This window comes from Protopterus annectens, chromosome 5.part1, assembly GCF_019279795.1.
Source record: "Protopterus annectens isolate FY-2018-M chromosome 5.part1, PAN1.0, whole genome shotgun sequence".
NCBI lineage: Eukaryota > Metazoa > Chordata > Ceratodontiformes > Protopteridae > Protopterus > Protopterus annectens.
The window spans coordinates 526118364-526145679 of NC_056736.1; the positions used below are offsets into that span (position 1 = coordinate 526118364).

Consider the following 27316-nt stretch of genomic DNA (forward strand, 5'->3'; position numbering starts at 1 on the left):
ATGCATCTTCACTGGGGAAAATAACTCACCATTGTTCACGTTCAAGCAGTTCTGTAGATGAGGACAGCGATTTTGATACACTCCAGGATATTAGTCATGACAAAAATGCAGCAAGAAACAAGGTACACTGTTTGAAGAAAGCTAAAATGACATTTATTATTTGCTAAACTATATAAAAGGAAAATCAATTGTTCTTTTAGACCCTTTTCTTCATCTCTCCCTAATAATTTTAGTTGATGAGATTGTTATAAATTGCAGTGGACTCTTGTAAGATAAAATATAATCTGCAATATGAACTTTTAGACAGTTGAATAAACATGCACATTAGGCAAAATGTTTTCTGCTCTGAAGGTATTCCTTTTTATAGTTTGAAAAATGTGCTTTTGGGATATTCATAGAAACCAGGGTACAGAGTAACGGGAAAAGTAAAATATATTGTTCTACTTCAAAATTTGTTAGAAGAAAAAAAAAATAATACCAGGGAATACTTGGATGATATGACCTAAGAAAATTAGCTACTTTAAAGATAAGTTGAGGAAATTTAGAAAACAGGAATGGAGTGTTAGAAGCCCAAAGTTATCCTCTACAATGGAGAAAGTGACCAAGATGCATGCGGTTGTGCAGAAGAATTGCTGTAATAAACTAATTCAAGTAGTTGTTGAGCAGTTTTGAACTTTATGATATTAACATTGTACTGCAGTTTATCAGCCTTCAGTAACTGTAAACGGAAATATGCCGGGCTCTGTAACACAGAGGAATCAAACCCTTACTGTAACCCAGATTACAAAGGGCTCAGACAGTGGCCTTAACATGAAGGAGCCAGGCAGAGAAAGAGAAGAGTGAGGATGCCGTGCTTGACTCTCCTGGGATGAGGATTGCAATCACAGAGGAGACCACATAGGGAAGTGTGACTTCTGCATTGGAGACCAACCACTTTCATGTGCTACAGGAAGGAGGTATGACTGGCTGCATACAGGGATGTTCAGAACAATCAGCCAATTCCATATCCCTCTTTCACTCCACAAGCTGGGTGTCCCTGTGGTAATGGTAGAACTTAAGCAAAACATCATTGAGCAACCCCTGATGGCTATCTGGATGATGGCTGCCCCCCTAATTACCCTTGCAACAGTTATGGGGAGCAAATGGGACAGTTGCCTTGGGGAGGGCTGATGACTGACAAACAGCATGAACAAAGAGTGACAAAAAGGAAATTGTAAAAGGGAGTATACTAGAGACAAAGTTTAGTAACTCAGTGGAATAGCCATGGAACCAGTATTAAACAGGTTGTTTACATGATTTATTTTACTTGTATTAATATTCACCATTCTTCACCTCGGCAATTTTCTGATACTATCCATCATGACATATCTTCCCCTTCATCCTTTCTTGGTTCATTCATTCCTTCTCTCAGAGGAGGAAGCTGCAAGCCAGGAATAATTAACATCATGAAGCAGGGGTTAGTAGAGCTTTTTGATGCACCCAAGGCTTCTCATGTTGACCAGAATGAATAGTATACTTCTTGGTGTGCTGGGCCTTTGTGAGTGCTTGTTTCTGCACATTTCTGTACTAAATATAGATTCTATTCTCTCTGGCAACAAACCATACTCACATGTTTATTGTAAAAGCTGCAGTCTTTGCCAAAAATCTACCCTGGCTGGGCAAGCCAGCATCAACCACTCACTCCTAACCCTCCCAATCCAACCAGCTTCTCCAGCACATGGGTCTCTTAGGCAAACAAAGGATATTGGGGTGTAGTATGGCCAAATTAATCAGCAATCAACACTATCATTTTCAGTGCAGACAGCATATAAGACTGCCACTAGGCTTGCAAGATTGCCCCTTCTACCCAGTCTCAAAAGTCATCAGTTTTCCCAGCTTTCTGCATAAAATTATCTCTGTTCTGCCAGGTGGATTTGCAGGTTGGAAAAAATCTTTTTCGCCGCAGACAGTATATAAGACTGCCACTAGGTAAGCTGCTAAAACTATCTGTACCCACAAACCTTTTATTATATACATAGCCCACTTAATCACTCTTAATTATTCCTTTAATTCACAGTTTCACCCTCCCACAACACAATATATATTCTAAAGTTCTCTGACTATACTCTATTAAAATCTCACCCTTTTACCATCTCCTTAATAAGGGAACACCCTGCTGGGAATCTCCAGCATTCCATTTTGACTCTCATATATTTTTCCCATTTTCCTTTCTTCTCCTTTAACATATTTTCCTTTTCATTCAGCTACAATCTTCCCTTAACTACTTCATAGTCCTCTGTACCTAGCATGTTATCCTTTTGCATCATCACATCTCTACTATTCATTTTAGGTCACCTTACTACCTATTAAGGTACTTTTACACTATATTCACACTCACACACTACCAGCTACCCTACCTATACTCAGGCTAAACCCTCCTTCATATATATTTCCTCATATTTATTTAATGTCCAATCTATTCATCTTTTTCAAATATAGAACATCTAAGCATTCAGTTCATTTTGACGTAATCTGGAATAAATTCATATACTTTCAAAATAACTAATCTTCTCTTCTCTAAAATCACTCTTTGTGGTGACATCTATTCCAACATCGACCCCAAGCTTCATCCATTCCACCATCCTCTGCCCTAACTGCTTAAAATAGCCCCCCAAAACTTTTCCTTGTTTTCATTAACATTTGTAGTATTCTAAACAAAGTTACATACCTACAAGCATAGTTTCTTCAATGCTCATCAGATATTACTGTCATTACTGAAACATGGCTAAAATGCCATGTAAAATATTCTGAAATTCTATCGCCTGGTATAATTCAAACTGTCTAAGTTTTTCACCCCTCAAAACTAACATACCAACCTTCCAAAATGCAGAACGTCTTATCTCTCCTCTAAATGTTAATAAACATAGCAAGTTCATAGGTTAGTACTAGGCTAACTGCCCTTGCGAGTCATTGTAAGCCTAGGCAATTATCCCTTGTGAGACTCAAACCCTGCATCTTATGTTTGTAAGGCAAACACCTTAACCATTAGGCCACCCTCCCAACCCCAAGTGTTGTATAGTTGCCCTCTGCATACCACCAGGTAATAATATTAGCTTATTAGAAGACATTCTTTGCTGGATAACTACAAATATTAATACTGAAACCATTATCTTTGGTGAGGTTAACATTGACTGGTTATTTGTGACATCTAACACACTAACTATAAGTCCTAACTTGTATGTGTTCAAACAACTGATCTCTTCCTCAACTCAGCTCAACTAAATGAATCATAAAAATTCTGTCTTTGATTAGATACTTGTCAGTGATGCCAGAAAGTAAGCTATCTCAGGGGCACTATCTGATTTCTTCAGTGACCATCACCCTTATTCACCAATAGGGAAATCACCCAACAGCTAAAAAAAATATCAACACAGAACTACCCAAAATCTTTCTTTCATCCTGATACACTCAATAATCTACTAAAATCTGTCAACTGTATTCACTCAAAACTCTACTCCTAGACAAAGCTGTCAATAAATTCAACAATATATTCATGAATAATTTAAATACCCTTGCCCCTGCCAGAAATAAAACAGTAAAAAATATTTAACCCCCCCTGGCTGTCTCATTTTACAAGAATTCTCACACAAAAACGTGAAAAAGCATGGAACCAGTGACACAAAGATAATACCCCTCAAACATTACATCTATACAAGGAGTTGCACAACCTCACCAAGAAGTTAAATCACCTAGACAAAAGAAAATTTACTCTGACCCAAAATGTAATTATAAAAAAAATCCAAAGAAATTCTGGAGCGCAATTAAGAAAAATCATCTGGAGTTTCCTTTCTACCAAACCCTTATCCAGGCTTATCCCCCTCAGAAACAGTTACCAAATGTAATACTTTCTTCATTGCATCATAGTCTCTCTTACCTCTAGCTCTGTACAACCATTTAATCTTAGTTTGCTGTTCTGTGTAATCCTCTTAAGTGTTCAAGTGCTCTTATTCTGCACTTATTACTGCTTGTTAATAGCCTGATTAAATTTATCTACTATTCTATGTGTCTTAGCTTTAGTTTTAGCACTTGTGCTTCAGGCTAGCTATTTTACATATAGGGTTTTTGTGTACAAACCCTCATTAAAACCTGCTCTCCCTAAGTCCACCAGGTATTCAGAGCATTGCATTCTCTGAGTAGAGTTGGAACTGTTCTTGTGGACTCGCAACAGTAGTGCTTTTCTTTGTTCTTGTGGACTCACAACAGTAGTGCTTTTCTTTGTTCTTGTGGACTCACAACAGTAGTGCTTTTCTTTGTTTCATTTGTGGTATTTGAGCACTATTGCACCACCTTTTCGGTTATCAGAGTTGGAACTATTCCCATCTTATATTCCAAACTAAGTACACTTTTTGCAACTCAGTTTCCATTGTCCTGTATTTATATGTTTGCTTTATTATTCATATATTTGCTGTATTGCTTATGTCCTTTGTTGTTGTCTGCACTTTGTTTCTCAGGCTAGCTCAGAAGTTAGTTTCAGGTGGGGCTTGTTGAGCCAACCCATCTTAACTGTTTGTCATTGCCTGAGGTGTATTTCCTGTGTTGTACGACCATTGCTAGAATCTCCTTGTGTTCTGACTGAGTGTGCTTCACAAACAGTCTGGAAATACAGAGCTGATACGTATATATTTTTAGCACTTTATATCTCTTCAGAGTTCTGCACTGTCTTAATTTCTGCTTGACTGAATTATTTATATATCTGCTGGCATTGTTTTCTGGTACTCTAAGTGCCTCCATTTTGACTTTCTCCTAATTCACTACTTTCTGCACTTGTTTTTAGTCATTTTTGAATTTAATTGCATTTATTTAAACTGTATTTTCTTTAATACTGCTACACACTCAATTGTGCTGGCTTGCACTGCATTTGAATTGTTTTTACTGCTGTTATAGCTGCTTTTCTGTAAAAAAAAAAAAAAAAAAAAACTTCTAACTAATCTTGTATCCCACCTTTCCTGTAACTAGTATAGTCCAGATACAGATTTGCTGTATCCAGGACTGTTTGCAAGTTGCTGAGGCCCCCAAGACTTTCTCTGTTGGAGGGAAGCCTCCTAGCTTATCAGTGGGAGCGGTAAGCTCTAGGTAGCCTATTTACCACAAGAGGAGTGGTTTCTGGCCCAGAAATTGTAGTTTATTGGCTGTTTAGGCAGTTTTTCCATCCATTTCAACTTTCTGGTTTAAAAGACTGTGTTTGTGCTTACTTCCTGCCTTTCCTGTAACTAGTCTAGTCCAGATACAGATTTGCTGTATCCAGAACTGTTTGTAAGCTTCTGAGCCCCCCCTAAGCCTTTCTGTGTTGGAGGGAAGCTTTCTAGCTTATCAGTGGGAGTAGTAAGCATTAGGTAGCCTATCTACCATAAGAGGAGTGGTTTCTGGCCAAGAAACTGCAGTTTATTGGCCGTTTGGGAAGTTTTTCCACCCCTTTCAACTTTCTGGTTTAAAAGTTTGTGTGGGTTTACCCTTGTTTAAGCTCCACATAGCGGTGCCAAGCTGAGGTAAACTATTACTGGTACTAGAAAGTGTGCCCTTCAGTTTTTCCCTTGAATCTTGCTAGTTCTTTCTCTCTTGCACTTCACATAGCTTAATCACTTTGCATTTCAACAGGTTTTTGTAGAAATTATTGTACCACACCTAAGTGCCATCAGCACTAGTTGTTGTTCACGGAAATAGCTCCAGTACTTAGTAGTTATGACCACCCCTACTGACATGATTAAAGGGCAGTTCCCTGTGCTTTCTCCTATTAACCTGATGCACTTGGGCATTCTGAGGCAGTGTAGCAACTGCCTCATGTACACAGACAACCCTTTCCTCTTACCTCCCAACACTCAGACTTGTGAGAGATGCACTTATATCACCAAACTGGAAGCTACACACTCTCCAGCCAAGACCGGACTAGCTGGTAAAGAGGAGAAGGTCAACACCTGCACCACACCACATGGAATACATAGCCCTCCAGAACACCTACCATCACATCTCTCACATAAAAACACAAACCACACACCCACCTTTGCGGAGGCTCTCATTAGAAATTTACCCAAAAAGCGGAGCCCTCCAAGACAGAAACGCACTCAACCACCCCAAAACAACACAAACCACAGGACACATAGCTCACCTCCACAGTGTGCCCCTCAACCTAAGCCCCTAAGGCTAAACACCTTGAACAATACACTAATCACAGGTGACTCAATAGTGAGGCACACAGATGTCCCACTCACTAGGTTGAATAAGGAGAAGGTAACAGTCAGTTGTCTATCAGGTGCCAGAATCCAACACATAACACATGCACTCAGGTCACTCCACAACACGTACAAGTATGACTCTGTCATTATCCCTGTGGGTGTGAACGACCTGAGATGCACCTTCCTGGACTACATGAAAAAAGACATGGTGGAGCTCTTTGATTATGTGTCTTAGGCAGGTATGACCCTAGCCCTGAGCAGTATCCTACCATCACCCAGAATAATGCAGTGCAAACAAAAAAATTATTGACTTCAACAATTGGCCAAGTTTCTGGTGTCATTTTAAGGGGATCCAGTATCTGTCTGCTTGGAATTACATGATTGAGAGACCTCAATCCTTTGCCCGAGATGGACTGCATCTTTCACCCCTGGGTTTCTGGGTACTGGGCTCTTGCCACCACTAGAGTGCCTTTTTTAGGTGGTGTTCCAAAGACCAAAGTACCACCATAACAGCTATAAATAAATACAATCTGAAGGTCATGCTGCTCAACGCTAGAAGTCTAAATCTCAAGATGCACTTGCTCGAAGCATTCTTCAAAATGGAGAACATCGACATTTGTACTGTAACAGAGATCTGGTTTAAAGTGGCAGAAACCACCCCTGTGCTAAAAGGCTATAACTCATTCTACACATTTCGGCCCTGAAACATGGAACATTTCTCCAAAGGCAGTGGTGTCTCCATATTCATAAAAGATATGCACACCTCCAGACTAGTAGCCCAGCATAACGCATCTGAGATACTTCAGTACAACTAACATTGGGTAAGATGGTGATCCAAGCCATAGCCTGCTATAGGTCCCCAACCATGTCTCTAGACTCTCACTCCATGTTCCTAAGTACCCTGGAATCTATCAAGGTCCAACCCAACACTCTTATACTAGGAGACTTCAACTACCCCTCCATCAACTGGAAGAACTACTCAAGCACCAATACACTGGCCCAACGCTTCCTGGAATACATCAGCTCCAATGTCCTGGACCAGCTCATTCTGACCCCCACTAGAGGAAGCAACATCCATGACCTGGTTATAACTAACATGGGCGATCGTTGCTCTACACCAGTAGTCAATCCCTCCCTGGTCAGATCTGACCATAAACTAATCACCATGGAAATCCACATCTCACCCACACCCCCTGCAAAGGTAACAACCTTGAAAAACTTCTCCAAAGCTGACTTTGGGCTCCTAAAAACAGAGGTGGGTAACTTCATGGCACCCATGCCAATGGAAAATAGCTGCATGACTGCTGAATCACACACCAATGCACTGTACGAACATGTCCATAAGTGCATGGAACTAGCCTTACCCAACAGAACTAAGATGCTCTCCTCCAAAAAAAGGATGCCAATCTGGTAGTCTCCTGCCATTAATAAACTCTACAACAGAAGGAAGAAACTGAGACTGGAAAAACTCCCTTATTAGCCTCAACAAAAAGTTGAGATCCCTTATCAAATTCTCTAAAGTCAACTATGAAGGCAGAATTGTGGCAGACACTAAAAGCAATCACAAAGCCTTCTATAGTTATATCTAGAACCTCCACGGCAATTCCCAGATTTGCTCTGAGTTACTGCACAATAGTACCTCCTGTACTGAGCCAAGAGATATTGCCAACATTCTGGCCAACAGATTTGGTGCCAACTTTACCCCTCCCCCCAAAGGACCAATCACAATACTGAAAGAATGCCAGGCATGCAGCACTACTGCAGCACAGGTTAAAGCTGCATTGTCCAAGGCCAAGAATACAGCTTCCATGGGACCCAATAATATCCCTGGCTGTGTTCTACATTAACTACAAAGGGAACTGGCACTACATCTGTGTGCCCTGTTCAGTCACAACCTCACCTCAGGCTTTGTCCCTACCGAATGGCACACTGCTACAGTGAAGGTAAGGCAGTGCATACAACCTACCTCGATCTGGCCAAGGCCTTTGATACCATTCCTCACTCGGGAATTATTGATAAACTCACCAAACTAGGTATCAACTCCTATAACACTAGGTGGGTTGCAAATTGGCTCACAGATAGAACACACAGTGAGAAAATAGTAGACTCCAAGTCAGACTGATGACCAGTCATTAGTGGAGTCCCACAGGTATCAGTCCTGGGTCTTCTCCTGTTTGGCATCTACTTCTCAGAAGTTCAGGCCAACATAAAGGAACTCTGGCTGACCAAGTACGCAGACGACTGAAAGCTGTGAGCCATTATTAACTCCCCAAGTGATGCAGACATCCTACAGAAAGGCCTCACTGAGACCAATGACTGCTGTCAAAACCATGGCCTTATTCTTAATGCCAAAAAAATGTGCTATCATCCCCTTTGGTAAAAACTCAGTTCCCACTATTTACCACATCAGTGGGAGCCCACTGAACACCAAAGGTGTTATAAGAGATCTGGGGACACAGGTTGACAGCAACTTCTCCTTCAAGGTTAGTTTGCTGTTATGTTTTGTATTTCTGTATTGCCTTTCTATATTTTGAATACTGTAGTTTGTTTTCTTTATCTTGTGTTTTGCTTGCATTCTGTTTTAACAGCATATTAAAACTTCAAAAGAGACCACAGCTCTCTCTGTTCTGAGTCAGGCAGAATTTTTCCCTCTCTCCCACCCATTTAAGTTGTCTTGTTAAATACCACTGTCTTTCTAGTTGCCCGCCTCTTATGTTAATCTGACCATATATCTCATTTCTCTCTACTTTCACTGGCTTATGTGAGTAATCACAAAACCATCACTTTTGAAATCCCACCCCTTCAATTATTTAAATTTATTGGCCATCCTACAGTATTTCATAGTACCAAAATACAAAAGTAACCATCCCTTTCAGTCCATCTTGCTGTTTTAAAAATAGTAACTCTCCACTAAACCTTAACTTTTTAAACAGGTAAAACTCAAGTTACCTACTTTCATATCTAACTTCTCTAGTGCACACTGCAGAGTGCATTCTTTTCAATCTTACCTTTAAGCATCCCTGTTACTAGCACTTTCTCTAATACCTAAAAAGATCATCTCTACTTGACTCAGTTGCTAGTGTCCTCTCCTGCTCAGCTGGTGAACCTGGGAATATTGAGGCAATGTTACAATTGCCTCATGTACACAGACAACCCTCTCCTCCTCCCACAAAACACAAATACATGCGAGAGATGCAACTATACGGCCAAACTGGAGGCTGAGCTCTCTCAACATAGGACTGGCAAGACCAGTCAGGAGGAGAAGGTTACCACACACACTATAGACCCAGTCTCACATAGTACCATCACAACCTCAAATCATACACATAAACACACAAAGACATACTCGGCTCTGATCAAAAATCTACCAAAACAGCAGAGGCCACCAAAGCAGACACCCAAACAACCACCACCTCAGAACACAACACCTGCAACACATAGACCTCACAGTCAGAGTGTCAAACAGTCACAGCCCTTAAGGCCAAACACAATGCCAGACACACTAGTCATTGGTGACTCCATAGTCAGACACACTGACGTCCCGCTCACCAGACTGAGTAAGGAGAAGGTCACAGTAAGCTGCCTGTTGGGCGCTAGAATCCGCCACATAACGCAAGCACTCAGGTCTCTCAACAGCAGGTACAAATATGACTCAGTCATTGTCCACGCTGGTGTAAACGACCTGAGACGTACCTCCTTAGACTACATGAAAAGAGACATTGAGGAGCTCTCTGATTATGTAGCCCAGGCAGGTATGACCCTGACCTTGAGCAGTATCCTACCTTCACCAAGAATGATGCCACAATACAGAGATAAGATGATCAGCTTTAACAATTGGCTTAAACTCTGGTGTCATTCAAAGGGGATCCAATGTCTGTCTGCCTGGAATGACATGCTGGACAAGCCACGCTGCTTCGCAAGGGATGGCTTGCACCTGTCACCCCTGGGATTCCGGATATTGGCAAAGGCTCTTGCCACCCCATAGTGCCTTTTTTAGGCAAGGCTCAAATTCTAAACCTACCACCCTAGAACACAAAAAGGAAAAAACTAAGGGTAATGCTGCTCAATGCCAGAAGTCTAAATCTCAAAATGCACGCACTCGAGGCCCTTCTCAGTATGGAGAACATCGATGTCTGTGCAGTGACAGAAACCTGGTTCAAGGCTCCTGAGAGCACCCCAGCACTATCAGGTTTTACCTCTTATCATGCGTTCCGGCCCCAAAATCCGGACAATACCAAGAAAGGAGGGGGTATCCATATTCATCAAAGACACCCACACCTCAAGACTGGTGGCAACGCACGATGCATCGGAGACCATCCAGGTGCAATTAACCATAGGCAAGACTGCTCTGCAAATTGTAGCATGTTACAGGCCACCCTCACAAACTCAGGAACCTCACATGGCCTTCCTGAAAACACTAGAGGGATAAATGTATCACCAAACACCATCATACTAGGTGACTTCAATTACCCTAATATAGACTGGGAACACTACTCAAGCCCAAACACCCTAGCCCAAAAGTTCCTGGAATTCATAAACTCAAATGCCATGGAACAACTAGTCACCATCCCCACAAGAGGAGAAAACATACTTGATCTCATCATCACGAACATGGGAGCACAATGTTCAACACCGAAGTATACCCCTCACTGGTGAGATCAGATCACAAACTAATCTCGCTGGAGGTCCTCATCCCACCCCCACCTGAAATAAAAAGACCACAGTAAAGAACTTCTCGAAAGCCGACTTCACACTTCTAAAGACTAGTGTGGTCTCCTTTAAGGCCCCCGAGCCGGCGGAAAAAGTACTCAAGCCGCTGAATCACTTACAAATGCCTTCTACCAGCACCTGCAGGACTGCATGGATAAGGCAATCCCAAGCAAAACAAAGACTCTTTGTACCAAAGGCAAGCGTCCAGTCTGGTGGACCCCAGCCATAAACAAACTCTACAACAAAAGGAGGAAGCTACTACAAGATAGAGCAAAATCCTTAAAAGGTAAGACACCCTTGATCACTATAAGTAAAAAACTAAGAGCTCTCATAAAATCATCCAAAGCAAATTTTGAGAGACAAATAGCTAAAGACTCAAAAGACAATCATAAGGCCTTCTTTAGCTATGTTAGAAACCTGGGAGGAAACTCCCAGATATGCTCAGAACTAGTTCAAAATGATGTGAAGATTACTGATCCTACAGACATTGCCAACATACTGGCTGACAGGTTCAGTGCAAACTTCTCCCTCCCCAAAAGGAGAGATATCTATACCAAGCGATTGTAGCCCCCCAAACATCTCCAACGCTCAAGTGAGAACTGCTCTCTCCAAAGCAAAAAACACAGCATCCATGGGACCTGATGGTGTCCCCGGCTGTGTGCTCCACGAACTCAACGAGGAATTAAACCCACAGCTAGGACAGCTGTTTAATCATAGTCTTACCTCTGGATACGTACCCAGGGACTGGTGCACTGCAACTGTGGTCCCACTTCACAAAGGCGGTGCCTCCACCGACCCTGGAAATTACCAGCCCATTAGCTTGACAAGCCTTATCTGCAAAGCCATGGAGAGGATCATAATGGACCTCATAAATAAAGACATAGGGAATTTGCAGACTTTGGATCCATCCCAGTTTGGCTTTGTCAAAGGCAGATCATGCCTTCTAAACTTGGTTGACTTTTTCGAAACAGTCACCAAAGCCATTGATGAGGGAAAGGCAGTCCATACAGCCTACCTCGATCTGGCGAAGGCCTTCGATACAATACCCCACTCGGGTATCATTGAAAACTCATCAGCTTAAATGTTAACCCATACATCACAAGATGGGTTGCAAACTGGCTGAGTGACAGAACCCACAGGGTCAGAGTTGCTGGTGCCATGTCAGACTCAAAGCCTGTCACAAGTGGTGTACCACAGGGCTCAGTCCTGGGCCCACTCTTGTTTGGCATCTACTTTTCCAAGTACAAGCAAACACAGGAGGGTTATGGCTGACAAAGTTTGCAGATGACTGCAAACTGGGCGCCATAGTAGAAAACACATCTGACACAGATATCCTTCAGAAGGGTCTCACAGAAACGGATAACTGGTGCCAGAGCCATGGCCTAAAGTTAAATGCCAAAAAATGCATAGTCATACCCTTCGGGAAAAACAAGGTTACCCCTAGCTACCAAATAGGTGGCAATCCACTGAGCACAGAAGAAGTTATCAGGGACCTGGGGACCCAGGTTGATAGTAGTCTGTCATTCGACACCCATGTAGCTAAAGTAGTTAGGAAGACATTCTACATTGCCCACCTTATCATGAAGGGATTCTCATCTAGATCAAGGGAGGTCATAGTCTCCCTATACTCATCACTCATCAGACCAATGATTGAGTACAATGCCCCATTCGGAATGTATCTGACCCGACACTTGCAGCAGCTGGAGAGGCTACAAAAGTTCCTCACCAAAAGGATAAAGGGTCTCAAACATCTGTCCTATGCTGCCCGACTGAAAGAACTCCAGCTCTATTCAGTCGCCACCGCTTGCGCAGAGGTGACCTTTGCCTAACATACAAGGCCATGTCAAACCCAGATTTGATGAATATGCTTCACCTCAAAAAATCTAGATCCGTCAGAGCCACAAGGGTGGGAGACTTAAACCTCGACACGGCTATTAATAGGACGTGCTGGAGGGATAGATTCATCACCCAAAGACTCCCTATGCTGTGGAATAAAATCCCGGTATATGTGAGGCAGAGCACCTCGCTGGCCTTGTTCAAGAGAAATCTTGACCAATGGATGGGAGATCGCAGATATACCCCAGGGATTACCTCAGTGTCACTGCTCAACAGAGGCACAGCAAAATAATGGGTATAGTTCCCCATACTAAAGGGGTGGCGTAAGCCACAAAACTATGGGCTAGGCTTGTAAATGCCCTCAGGCAGATAGCCTAGTATGAACCTATGAACCTATGAACCTATGAACCACCACATTACCACTGTGGTCAGAAAGTCCTTCTATGTGGCACATCTCATTACCAAGGGATTTGCATCCAGGAAGAAAGAGGTCATTGTCTCTCTACTCTTCCCTCATTAGACCAATCGTTGAATATAATGCCCCATTTAGCATGTACCTCACTAGACACCTGCAACAGCTGGAGAGGCTACAAAAATACCTCATGAAGAGGATCCAAGGCATTAAACACGTTGTACATGGACAAACTCAAAAGACTCCAGCTATTCTCTGTCTCATATCATCTACTTAGAGGCGATCTTTGCTTGACTTACAAAGCCATGGCTGACCCAGCTCTATTAGAAATGCTACATCTAAAGAAATCCCAATTGCTCCACACCACATGCTCCAGAGACCTCAACCTAATTACCACAATCAACAGAACATGCTGGAGGGACAGGTTTCTCACCCAGAAACTGCCCATGCTCTGGAATAGACTTCCCATACATGTGAAGCAGAGCACCTCGCTGTCCAGCTTCAAGAAAAATCTTGATGAGTGGATGGGTAATAGAAAGTTCACCCCGGGGATCACTCCAGTGGCACTACTTGATAGAGGCACTGGGAACTAACATCAGGTGGCACGATGCCAGGGCACTTCTATGGGCTAGGCTTGTAAAGGCTCCAGGGCCATTATCCTAGTACAGACTTATGAACCTATGAACCTATAAAACTCTACTAGTCCTGACATCCATGCCTTCATTCTCCAACCTGTGTCAATGTCATATGTGAAACAGTTACTAAAGTTCTTCTGATGATGATTTTCCTGCTGAGTACCTTAAGCTCACTGCAGACTGTTTAGAGTACCCAGTCTCAATTCTCATTGATGTGTCTATTCAAGATTCCCATGTTCCTGCCCTGTGTAAATAAAATTGCATTATTCCCCTCCATAAAGGTGGTAACTCCTCTGAAATCTCTAACTTTAGGCCAATTGCCATCTTGGTCCCCTTTCTAAGATCCTTGAAAGGTGTATTCATAAGCAACCCCTTCAGTACCTCTTGCAAAATGATCTCCTAACCCCAACACAACATGGTTTCTGATCAGGCCACAGCACCACTACAGTGCTTCTCAACTTTGTCAACACCATTAATAAGGCTAGAGACAAAGGAAAGTTTATCTCTTCTGATGTTCTAGATCTCTTAAAAGCGTTTTTTGACAGTTTCATATGAGAAACTTCTGCTCAAATGTCCTTTATGGGCTTTTCCAAATCAGCTCTTCTATGGTTCTCTAGCTACGTATCTGAAAGATATCAATCTGTCAAATGGCTCTCTTCTTTTTCTCCTAGTTAAAATAGATGTTCCTTAAGGCTTCATTCTTGGTCCAATGCCCTTTAACATTTTCCTCAATAACCTATATACCTCCTCTCAGCAAACTTGCCTTATTTAAAATGCAGATGACTCAATTCATATCTGCTCACCTGACAGCCCACTACAACTACAATCCATGACACAAAATGTCTTCACCTCAGTTAAACTGTGGCTACATCAAAACCAACTTTTACTTAATTCCAAAAAGATTAAACTACAAGTATGTTTTCCAAACTCCCATGCCAATGCTAAAATAAACTTTCACACTACCTCTTTAAACAATACAGATATTGAAGTAGTTACCCATTCCAAATTGCTTGGAGTCACTATAGATGACAACTTAAAGTTTGATCTTCACATGCAAAACTGTATAAAAATAACTAATCAAAAGCTAGGTCTACTATATACAGCAAAACATGTCTTACTCATTCTAGTAGACTCACTCTAGCTAACACATAGCCTTTACTCTTTCTTCTGTATGACTCACCTGTTTTGCTTAACATCCAGATCTCTCTTAAATCACAGCTGGATCAATGCTATAATAAGATAGCTAGATTTGCAGCTAACCTGCCACATAAAGCTCATCATTGCTCAGAATTACATGCTCTAAACTGATTAGAACTCCCACTTCAGCTAGTCCGTATGCAACTTCTTCTAACCCATAAAATAGTATATAACCCCTCTACCTGCCCCTCAGTTTCTTTAGTACTTCATCACCATCTCCCAAATTTCCTTCTGTGCTCTCAAAACAAAAACCTAAAGCTAAAAAAAGAGTATGGTGCAAAGTATATACTCACACTGAATATGAAACTGTATCCCATATTCAAACAGAACTACATCTAGGTTTCATGTATTTAAATCTTCTCTCAAAGAATTTCTCGCTAACTCATGGCTATGCCCATTTACCTCAGCTGTATGTTCTATATTAATATATAAATACATTCCTACTAACCTAATGTCTCATCATGCTATCTATACCTTTCAACACTTGCCCTCTCTACTCTAAAGGTGGACTTGTATCTATTTATTTTTATTTCCTAGGAAAGTAGGCTATACTTGTAGGTAATACTTTTGTATGTACTGATTGTCATATTTAATCATCATACTTTACATCATTGGTTTCTCCTCACACTTTATTGTATCCCATGTATTCCACTACCAAACTGTATGCACATATGTTTTTTAATTACATTTGTACTAGTGTTGTATTCATAATTATTTAACACTCTGGAGCTTTTGTCCCTGTGCCTTGGCTGAACTTGGGTATTTATTTATTACCCAATTAGACTTTCCCAGTAAACAAATGTCACTAAATAAATAAATCATATGTCCAGGATCAGAAAAACAGAAATGGGATCTAGTGAAAAGCATATAGTCTCAGTCAAAGAAAATGCATCGATTAAAAACAACATTTGCCTTGTACAATCTAAAGAAAAATATCCAGGGACTTGTTCTGGCTAGGCTTGTATAGGCCCTAGGGCCGATAGCCTAGTACTAACCTATGACCCTATGAAATAGATGAAGATAACTATTTCATTATTATTATTCATGGTATTAAACCTCCGACACTTAAAAAAGACATAGCATTTTACACATAGATTCACAGTACGGACTGCTCATGTTTGGGTGGTTTATACTGAAGGTAACATTAAAATCAGTATAAATTCCTCCAAACCCTCATACAATTATGAGTATGATGCAACACCTGGTAATAGGAAAGGAGTAAGCTATTACTATACAAAAGCCATTCTATGCCCACTGTCTTAACAAAAGGCAACATTATAACAGACAGAAACCCCAAATGGGTCCTCCTAAAATTCACCACCAAGAAAAGCCCTTACTTATAGCAACAGAATAACGGGGTCTATATCACTTCAACGAAACGGCAGAAGTTCGAACACCATATGTTCGAACTTCTAACCTTGAAGTGCAAAACCTTTGAAGGCTTAGAACAGCGATTTTTTTCCCAGGGAAATAATCGCTGTTCCAAGAAAACACACACAACACAAGCATACCAAAATAAATAATCCACACATATACACTTCACAAAACCCTGCTACTAACCCTACATTAAACCGTACATACACTACTATCTATCCAATTACCTTAACCCAAACCCTAACCCTAAGGTCCGTAACTATCGTACACTCACCTTACCTGCTCCCTAACCCTAAGGTCTGTAACTATCGCACACTCACCTTACCCGCTCCCTAACCCTAAGGTCCATAACTATCGCACACTCAACTTAACCCAGTCCTTTCGCACACTTACCTTAACCAGGTCTGTAACCTTCGCGCCACAGTGGAGGGAATAGTGAAGCCGCAGAAACGGCCCACCAAATTCTTTCCTTGGGAAAGAATTTCGTGTTCTGTGGCTTCACGATAATCAGTTTTCGAACTTCACAGTTTGAACATATGGTGTTCGAACTGCTGAGGTTTCGACAAACTGATAGGAACCCAAATAACCTCATCTTCTTCATCTCTTTCTAAATTTAAATTTCTAATCTGTGAAATAGTCTCAGCTAACAGCTTCAATAAGAAAGGGCTCTGCAACAGAAACATCTGATTATCCTGGGATTTATGAGTTTCTAGCAAACAAGGACCACTTACAGTTAATCACAGAACCCATGCAAATCTGCTTTTCAACACCACTCAACTATTGACCTATTAATCACCTGTATTAAATATTTCCATTCTTCCCCCTATCTTTAGTGATCACTCACCAATCATCTTTCAGATCAGCAATCAGTATCTAAAATCTCCGCCAGACTAATCTCCTTCACAAAATAAAAACAAGCTGAAAAGCCATCTGACAACCTTTAACTGGTCTATCATACTGAACACCCAAGACCGTAATGTAACAGCTATGACTGTAACCCAAATACTTCTTGAATTCAAGGATAATTTCTTCTTCATGGTAAAACATATTTTTAAACAGAGCAAACTCCATAGTTCAGTAAAGAGCTTAAATCTCTTCAAAAATTAAGGGATGAAGCCTGGCAGTCATGGAAAAACAATCCAATGCTGGCAACCATGCTGCCTTTACCAAACTATGGAACTTGGCTAAGCAATCCACATGGAGGCACAAAGCAAACTACCTCAAAATCAAACAACTTTCTATTTTAAATAAATTCAAACACTGCTGGCATGAGGTCAATCTATCTGTTCACTGAATGCAAATCCTCTTACAGGGAATACTCTCTAAACCTAATCCAGACTAATCAAGAAGCAGTCACCTGCACTTTGTCACAGAGTTTACTCCCCCCCCCCCAAACTACTAGCAGCATTTCCTCTTCCCTCTATTATCCTCTTCTCTCTACCAGAGCCTGCTCCCTTCATCCCCTTTCTATTTAAAAAAATGTCATGTAAACAAATAAGTAACCTACTTAAAAACATGCCCACAAACAGTCCCCAGGCTCGGACCATATATTTCCCTGTTTTATCTATCACTGCAGTGAATTTCTAACTCAGCCTTTTCATCACTTCTTTAATCTTTGTTTGACACAAAATATAATACCAGAGCTTGAGAAAACAGCACTCATTAGCCCCCTGTAAAAACAATGTTAACCTCAAAACACCTCATAATTTCATGCTATTTCCATCCTACCCACTCTGGCTAAAGTGCTAGAAAAAATCACTTGTATCCAACTTACTCAACAATACCATCTTATTATCCTAAAGCAGAATAGATTCTGGAAATATCATAGTACAGTGATGGTACTTTAGTGGCTAACTGATGACATTCTCCTCAGCATGGACAAAGTAACTTGACAGGAGCAATATTCACTGACCTGACAAAAAGCCTTTGATTTTTAAATAGTTATTTATTTGTCAGTCACTAATTCCTTCTTTCTCTGCAGAACAATGGTATTAGTAACACATCCATCTCCTAGTTCCAATACTTCTTGTTGAAAATATTTGTCACAGGTAAATTACGCTATTCTTTTCTTAGCCCACACCTCTTTCAAAGGGCATATCTTCAAGTTCTCTCTTCTGTCTTCTATTCTGTTCTCTTTTCATTAACAAACTCTCTCATGACCTTCCTACTACACAACTCATCCTCTTACAGATGACATGGTACTCTTTAGGTCCAGCAACAACCACTCTACAATTAATTAATTTGCTTTGAGGGAAAGGTTAGTTTTCTTTTTATTTGTTGTATTTTGTATTACTTTATTGCCTTTTTCTATTTTGAATACTGTGATTTGTTTTCTTTACCTTGTGTTTTACTTGTATTCTGCTTTTAACTGCATATTAAAACTTGAAAAGCGACCACAGCTCTTTCTCTTGTGAGTCAGACAAAAATTGTTCCCACCCGGTTACTGTTGTGTTTTTAAACACCACTGTCTTTCTAGTTGCCTTACCTTATGTTAATTTGACCATATATCTCATTTCCTCTCTGCTTTTACTGGCTTGTGTGAGTAAGCACAAAATTATCATTTTGTGAAATCACTCCCTCTTCAACTATTTACATTTATTGGCCATTCTACTGTATTCCATAGTACCAGAATACAAAAGTGACCACCCCTTTCAATCTATCTTGCTGTTTTAAAAAATAGTGGCTCTCCACTAAAACTTACAGGTGAAACTTAAGTTACCTACTTTCACATCTAATCCCTCTAGTGCACACTGCAGTGTTTAGGATAAACCATTTTTTTCATCTTACCTTTAAGCATCTATTGCAAGACCACCAGTTATTTGAGAGCCCACATTCTGCCTCTCACTAGTCATCTTGGGATTAGTGCCTCTATTTTCTCCTGGTGAGAGAAGGAGTGCAGTTACATTATTTCCTGGAGACTTCTGATCACCAGAAAGGTTAACAACTGCTTTATAGGTGACAGCTTAGAATCTGTGCTTATATTCTGATCCTGGTAAGAGTAGGAGCAGAGTGCATTGACTCCTGACTCTTTCTGGTTGGAGTGCCTGTGACTAGCACTTGCTCTAAAACCTGCTGGAAAGCACTAGGAAGCCTTAAACTGATACAAGCACTCAACTCTCCTTGTTAATAAGGAGAAATTAATCATAGGCGCTAAACAGCCTATAATTGCAAAGTACCTTGCCAAGGTAAGGGAAAAAAAGCACCTAACCAGGCATGTCCAAGGGTCAGCTTCCAGTGATTTCTCCTGTCCACCTGGTGAATCTGGGCATACTGGGGCAATGCAGCAATTGCCTCACGTACACAGACAACCCTCTCCTCCTACCACCCAACACTGCAACCTGTGAAAGATGCACTTACATAGCCAAACTGGAAGCAAAGCTTTCTCCAGCCAAGATTGTGCTAGACAATCAAGATGAGAAGGTTAACACCTGCACTACACCTCAAACAACACATAGCCCTTCAAAACTCTCACCACCAATACCCACACATAGCAACACTAAGCACACATATATGGAGGCCCTTAACATTAACCTGTCCAAGCAAAAAGGACCTCCGAAGCTGAAATGCAAACATACACCGATCACAACCAAAGTATCACATAGCTCCCAACACCAGTGTGCCACCCAACAACAGCCCCTAAGGCAAGACAACGCACCCAACACTTTAGTCGCAGGTGACTCTATAGTCAGGCACACTGATGTCCCACTCACCAGGCTAAACAAGGTGAAAATTACAGTCAGCTGCCTGTTGGGTGCCAGGATCCACCACATAATGCATGCACTCAAGTCACTCCACAACAATTACAAATACGACTCTGTCATTGTCCATGTTGGAGTTAATGACTTGAGATGTACTTCCCTGGACTACATGAAAAGAGACATGGAAGAGCTCCTGGATCATTTGACCCAGGCAGGTATGACCCTAGCCCTGAGTAGCATCCTGCCTTCCCCCAGAATGATACCACAGTATAAGGACAAAATGATCGACTTCAACAATTGGCTAAGCTTCTGGTGTCATTCAAATGGGATCCAGTATCTGTCTGCCTGGGACGACATGATCGACAAACCATGATGCCTTGCTAGAGATGGTCTGCACCTGTCGCCCCTGGGATTCAGGTTACTGGCTAAGGCTCTTGCCACCCCCTATAGTGCCTTTTTTTAGGGAAGGCTCAAAGGACAAAACCATCACCGTAACAGGTACAAATATGGAAAATCTGAAGGTAATGCTACTCAATGCTAGAAGTCTAAACCTCAAAATACACTCTCTTGAGGCACTCCTAAAAATGGAGAACATAGATATCTGTGCAGTAACTGAGACCTGGTTCAAGGCTCCAGAGAGCACCCCTGCAATACCAGGCTACAACTCTTACTACACTTTTCGGCCACCAAACCAGGACCGAAACACTAAAGGTGGAGGAGTGTCCATATTCACCAAGGATATTCACATCTTCAGGCTAGTTGCCCAACACAATGCATCAGAAATTCCCCAGGTGCAACTAACACTGGGTAAGACTGCAATCCAAATTGTAGCTTGCCACAGATCCCCCACCATGCCCCAAGATTCTCACTACACCTTTCTAAACATACTGGAAAATATTAAGATACAACCATACACCCTAATACTGGGTGATTTCAACTACCCTGCCATTAACTGGGAAAACTACAAATGTACCAACACCTTTGCCTGGATCAACTAATCCATAGTCCCACCAGGGGCTCCAATATCCTGGACCTGGTCATTACTAACATGGGAAATCGATGCTCCACACCAGTGTTCACCCCCTCATTGGTTAGGTCTAACCGTAAGATAATCACTTTTGACATCCACATCCCACCCCCACCCCCCAGTAAGGAAACATCCATAAAAAACTTCTTCAAGGCCAACTTCATGCTACTCAAGTCAAAAGTGACAAACTTCATGACACCCATGCAGATGGGAACTGAAAGTTCGACTGCCGTATCCTACACTAAAGCACTGTATGAGCACATCCACTCGTTAATTGAATTGTGCCATCTCAAATAGAATCAAGATGCTCTCCTCCAAAAAAAGGATGCCAATCTAGTGATCCCCAGTCATAAACAAACTATACAACAGAAGGAAGAAACTATAGCAGAAAAGAGGAAAATCCCAGGATGCAAAAAACTCCATTACGAGCCTCAGTAAGAGGCTGACATCCCTCTTAAAATCCTCCAAAGCTAGTTACAAAAATAAAATCGCCAAAGATTCCAAAAACAACCACAAGGCATTCTATAGTTATGTCAAGAATCTAAATGACAATGCTCAGATATGCTCTGAGCTACAACAGAATTACATTAAATATACTGATCCGAAGGACATTGCCACTATCCTGACAGATCAATTCAGTGCCAACTTTACCCCCCTCTCACCCCCTAAAGGGCCCATCTCAATACTGAAAGATTGCCAAATTCTGGTCATCACAGCCACACAGGTAAAAATCGCACTCTCCAAAGCTAAGAATACAGCATTCATGGAACCAGATGACATCCTGGGCTGTGTACTACATGAACTACAAAATGAACTGGCACCTCACCTAAGTGTCGTGTTTAATCATAGCCTCATCTCAGGCTTTGTGCCCACTGAGTGGCATACAGCTACAGTTATCCCATTCTACCAGGGGGAATAAACCTTGGATCCTGGGAACTACCGTCCTATCAGTCTGACGAGCCTGATCTGCAAGGGCATGGAACGTATTATCATGGAACTTATAAACAAAGACATTGGCAACCTTCAAACACTGGACCCCACCAAGTTTGGGTTCGTGAAGGGCCGATCGTGTCTCCTGAACCTGATTGACTTCTTTGAATCAGTCTGCAGAGCTGTGGACAAGAGTAAGGTGGTCCACACAGTCTATCTGGACCTCGCCAAGGCCTTCGACACCATCCCCCACTCTGGAATCATAGATAAACTTACTAAACTGGGCATAAATCCCTATGTCACTCGATGAGTTGCCAAGTGGCTTACTGACAGAATCCACACTGTAAAAGTAGCCGACTCCAAATCCAACTCCAGACAAGTGACAAGTGGAGTACCTCAGGGGTCAGTCCTGGGACTGCTCTTGTTTGGCATCTACTTCTCTGAAGTACAGGCCAACACTAAGGGACTCTGGCTAACAAAGTTTGCAGATGACTGCAAACTGGGAGCCATTATTGAATCCCCAAATTATGTGGATATTCTACAAAAGGGCCTTACAGAAACAGATGCTTGGTGCCAGAGCCAGGGGCTCAAGCTCAATCACAAGAAATGTATAGTTATCCCCTTTGGGAAAAACCATGTACCCATGAATTACCACATAGGTGGCAGTACACTAAACACCAAAAGTGTGATAAGAGACTTAGGAACACAGGTGGACAGTGGTCTCACCTTCGATAACCACATCGCCACAACAGTCAGGAAATCCTTCTACGTGGCACACCTCATCACTAAGGGCTTTTCATCCAGAAAAAAGGAGGTCATTATCCCACTGTACTCATCCCTCATTAGACCCATCATAGAGTACAATGCCCCATTTGGTATGTACCTCACAAGACATCTGCAACAACTGGAAAGGCTGCAGAAACACCTCAATAAAAGAATCACAGGCCTAAAGCAGATGCCCTATGCTGACCGCCTTAAAAAACTCCAGCTATACTCTGCTGGAGATATTTTTTGTTGTAATTTGTTTCAGCAAGGCAGTTAGGGATGTGCATTAGGAAAGCTATTACCAGTCTATACTGTCATGTAAGGTTTTTAATTTTTCCAAGTCTTTTAGGTTTCTAATACCATGACAGGAACGGACCCCATTCCGAAGTCAAAGTATGATTAAAGTTCATGAAATTAGTATTGTTTCGGTCTTTGATGTTAGCTAGACGTGCTCTTTGCAGTACCCGCAATGTCCCCAGTAATTACTCCATCTGCAATTTATATGCAGTTACGTGTCAATAACATAGCTAAATTTTATTTATTTATTTTATTTTATTTATTTTATTTACCATTTGTTGACTGGGAAAGTCTGACTAGGACAGAGCCTATTTTCAGTGGAGACCCGAGGATTGTAAATTCTTTTTTTTTTTATAAGACTCGTTAATCCTGCTACTATTGGAACTGTGTTGGTAACCTTCTTCCACATTGCCCTCATTTCTGCCTACAAATCCTGGTGTTTTATGACTTTGTGTCTCTCTGTACGTAAGACACTGTATTCTCTGGGTGTAGCAGTTTCAATGATCAATGCTACTTTTGTCTTCTTTTCATGGACTACTATATCTGTTTTTCTCACATCTGTTTTTGGATCTGTTGGTAATGGGTGATCCAATGTGATATAAACTTCACAGTTTTCTATAATGTTTTGTAGCTGATGTTTCCAATGTTTTTCAGCTACTTCAGTATTATAATGTTTGCACAATCTCCAATGCAACAGTCTTGCCACATTATTATGCCTTTCAGTATACAGTCCTTCTGCCATTAGTATATCACAACCAGCAACAAGATGTGCAACTGTTTCCAATTCTATGTTATAAAACCTACATTTGTCTGTTTCTCCCACATGTTCAAAGGACTTTGGAAACCAATGTGTACATAGTCCACTGTCTTGGGCAACCAATATTAACCTTGTCATTTGGTTTAAATTCACCTCTACTTAACCGTCCATGTGTTCGATCCTGATCAACATGAGGTTGTTCCAAGAGTTTTCTATACTTGCAACTATATTTATGCATTTTACACATTTCTTGCCTTCTCATCTAATCCTTCACTTTGTACTCTTTCTTTTGTTTTTTGGCATATTGAGTTGCTGCCTGATTTTTATCTGCTTCTGGTTTGATTTTCATTCCCACTTGACACCAATATGCTTCTGCCAAACTAAGCAGGGAAGTCATCTTACATTTATTCTCCTCATGTTTTAAAACTTTAACTAGATTTGGGTCTTGTGAGGTTCATAGGTTCATAGGTGTGTACTAGGCTAATGGCCCTGGAGCCTTTACAAGCCTAGCCCATAGGATTTAAGATTACCCTGGCATCGTGCCACCCGACATTAGTTCCCAGTGCCTCTGTCGAGTAGAGCCACTAGAGTGATCCCCGGGGTGAATTTTCTATTTCCCATCCACTCATCAAGATTTCAATTGAAGAGGGCCAGTGAGGTGCTCTGTTTGACATGTGTGGGAAGTCTATTCCATAGCATGGGCAGTCTCTGTGTTATGGACCTGTCCCTCCAGCATGTTCTGTTGATTGTGGTAATGAGTTGTGGTCTCTGGAGTGTGTGGTGCAGAAGGATTGGGATTTCTTCAGATTTAGCATTTCTAACAGAGCTGGGTCAGACATGGCTTTGTAAGTCAAGCAGAGATCGCCTCTAAGTAGGCGATATGCGACAGACAATAGAGTTTTTGAGTCTGTCCATATAGGACAAATACAGGTAAAACACAGGCTCCCAATGGTCAACCATTGACCATTGGGAGCCTGTGTTTTACCTGTGTTTCCTTTCTCTTCACAGTGGTTTCATGTATTTTTTTTTCTTCTTTCTCCATATAGGGCAAATGTTTAAGGCCTAGGATCATCATTGTGAGGTACTTTTGCAGCCTTTCCAGTTGTTGCAGATGTCTAGTGAGGTACATGCCAAATGGGGCATTGTACTCGATGACTGGCCTAATGAGGGAAGAGTAGAGGGAGACAATGATCTCTTTCTTCCTGGATGCAAAACCCTTAGTAATGAGATGTGCCACACAGAAGGTCTTTCTGACTACAGTGGCAATGTGGTGGTCAAAAGCAACCTGTGTTCCCAGATCTCTTATAATGCTTTCTGTGTTCAGTGGACTACCGTCGATATGGTAATTCATGGGAACTGAGTTTTTCCCAAAGGGGATGACGACACATTTTTTGGCGTTGAGCTTAAGGGGTTACCTATTACAACCATGAAACCGCAATTGCGTGAATACGGATACACATATTGAGCGAATTGCGAAAACCCTGAATGTCCTGAAGCACAAAATTCAGAATGTTGAATCATCATAGTTGGCCCTTCTTCGGTATAGCTCCTTAAGGTAAGTGTGCAATAGTTACGGACCTTAGGGTTAGGGTGCAGGTTAAGGGAAGTGCATACATAGTAATATATGTAAGCTTTAGTTTAGGGTTAGAAGTAGGGTTTTGTTAAGTGTATGTATGTGGATTATTTATTTTGTTTGGGTATAGCTCCTTAACGTAGTTGTGCAATAGTTACGGACCTTAGGGTTAAGGTGCGGGTTAAGGTAAGTGCATACATAGTACTATATGTGAGCTTTAGTTTAGCATTAGAAGTAGGGTTTTGTTAAGTGTACGTATGTGGATTATGTATTTTGTTTGGGTAGGTAGTACGTAGCAGGCGGTGGGATTGGCCAACTATGTTGATTCAACATTTTGAATTTCGTAGTTCAGGGCGTTCAGTGTTTTTGCGGTTTGCTTAATATGTGTCGACGTTTCCGTATTTGCGTATGTGAGGTTTCGCGGTTTTGATATAGACCAGATCTTAAGGCCATGGTTCTGACACCAATCGTTGGTCTCAGTGAGGTCTTTCAGCAGGATGTCAACATCACTTGGGGAGTTAATAATAGCTCCCAACTTGGAATCGTCTGTGAAGTTTGTCAGCCAGAGTCCCTTCATGTTGGCCTGGACTTCAGAAAAGTAGATACCAAACAGGAGAGGACCCAGGACCGAACCCTGTGGGACTCCAATCATGACTGGTCAGCAGTCTGAGTTGGAGTCAGCTACTTTCACACTGTGGGTTCTATCTGTGAGCCAGTTTCCAACCCACCTAGTGATATAGGGGTTGATGCCTAGCTTAGTGAGTTTTTAATGGTATCAAAGGCCTTGGCCAGATCAAGGTAGGCTGTATGAACCACCTTTCCCTCATCCACAGGTCAGCAGATATTATGCAGTCCTACAACTGCAGATCTATACATGTAACCAGTTTCAAGGAGGCCCATACCTCCTTCAGAATGGGGAATATATAATCGTGGTATACAATGATTTTTATAAATCATTTGATAAGCATGAAGCATTCTTCTTGTTTTCTCTGTCCAATCGATCCAACATCATTTGGGGCCAGTTATGTTATATAACTGTCTTCATGATGGAGGGTCTTGGTGCTGTGAATGTCTGCATAGTTTATTCGTTGTATACAGGGATACTTCCTTGTTTTGCAATTGTATCAGGCATAGTATTTGGGTTTTATATGCGATAATCCATGATTTGCTGTTAATGATGTTTAATGAGTGAGTTGATGTGTTTTCATCTATATGTTGTGTGCCAATGGTTGTTTCTAAACCAAAACCACATTTCCAAAGATGTCCTACTGACTGCATATTCTTCACTATAAAATAACCATACAGTTCACTGCAGCAGGTAACTCCAAAAAAGATTATTAGTTAGGATTTTTGTCCTTTAACTACCAGTGGACTTCATCAGATTAATAAACATTTAAAACATGTCAGAGTTTAAATAAAGTTTGTTGCCAATCACATTTTCAGTTTACACTACACATTGCAGCTCATAAGCACTCAAATTCCTATAGCTTAACACAATAAAGTATATCTCTGAAAAAGTCACGTAAAATAAAGTTTATAATAATACAAGGAATTGGACATCAAACCTTTTGCTTGTAAGAATGATGTATTAACCACTACACCAGAGAATATTCACAATATATAATGGAAATATTGCTGCTTCAGTCTCCTATTTTTCCGTATCAGCCTGATACTAATAAATTCTTTCAAGGCAGGAGTAGGAAAATTTTAATTGCCAGCTCAAGTTGCCATAAAAGTTTCCTTCTGTCAAGCAGTAACTTATTATCCCCACCTCTTTCAGAAGTACACTCTGGGTTGGGTCCAGTGTCTGAAAGTTTACTATGTCTTTATGGAGATGATCAATAGAGATATAGTAAACGTCCAGACACTGAACCCAACCCAGTTTGGTTTTGTAAA

At 41.3% G+C, this 27316-nt stretch overlaps 1 protein-coding gene across 1 annotated transcript in view; it reads left to right on the forward strand.

Moving 5' to 3' along the window:
* The window catches only part of SIDT1 (SID1 transmembrane family member 1), an 853551-nt gene that overhangs the window by 337731 nt on the left and 488504 nt on the right, over positions 1-27316 (forward strand). Inside the window, exon 12 of the mRNA XM_044073143.1 lies at positions 1-122. This exon is cut by the window's left edge and continues 27 nt beyond it. Within this exon, the coding sequence (XP_043929078.1) occupies positions 1-122 (122 nt within the window). The remainder of the gene's footprint in view (positions 123-27316) is intronic.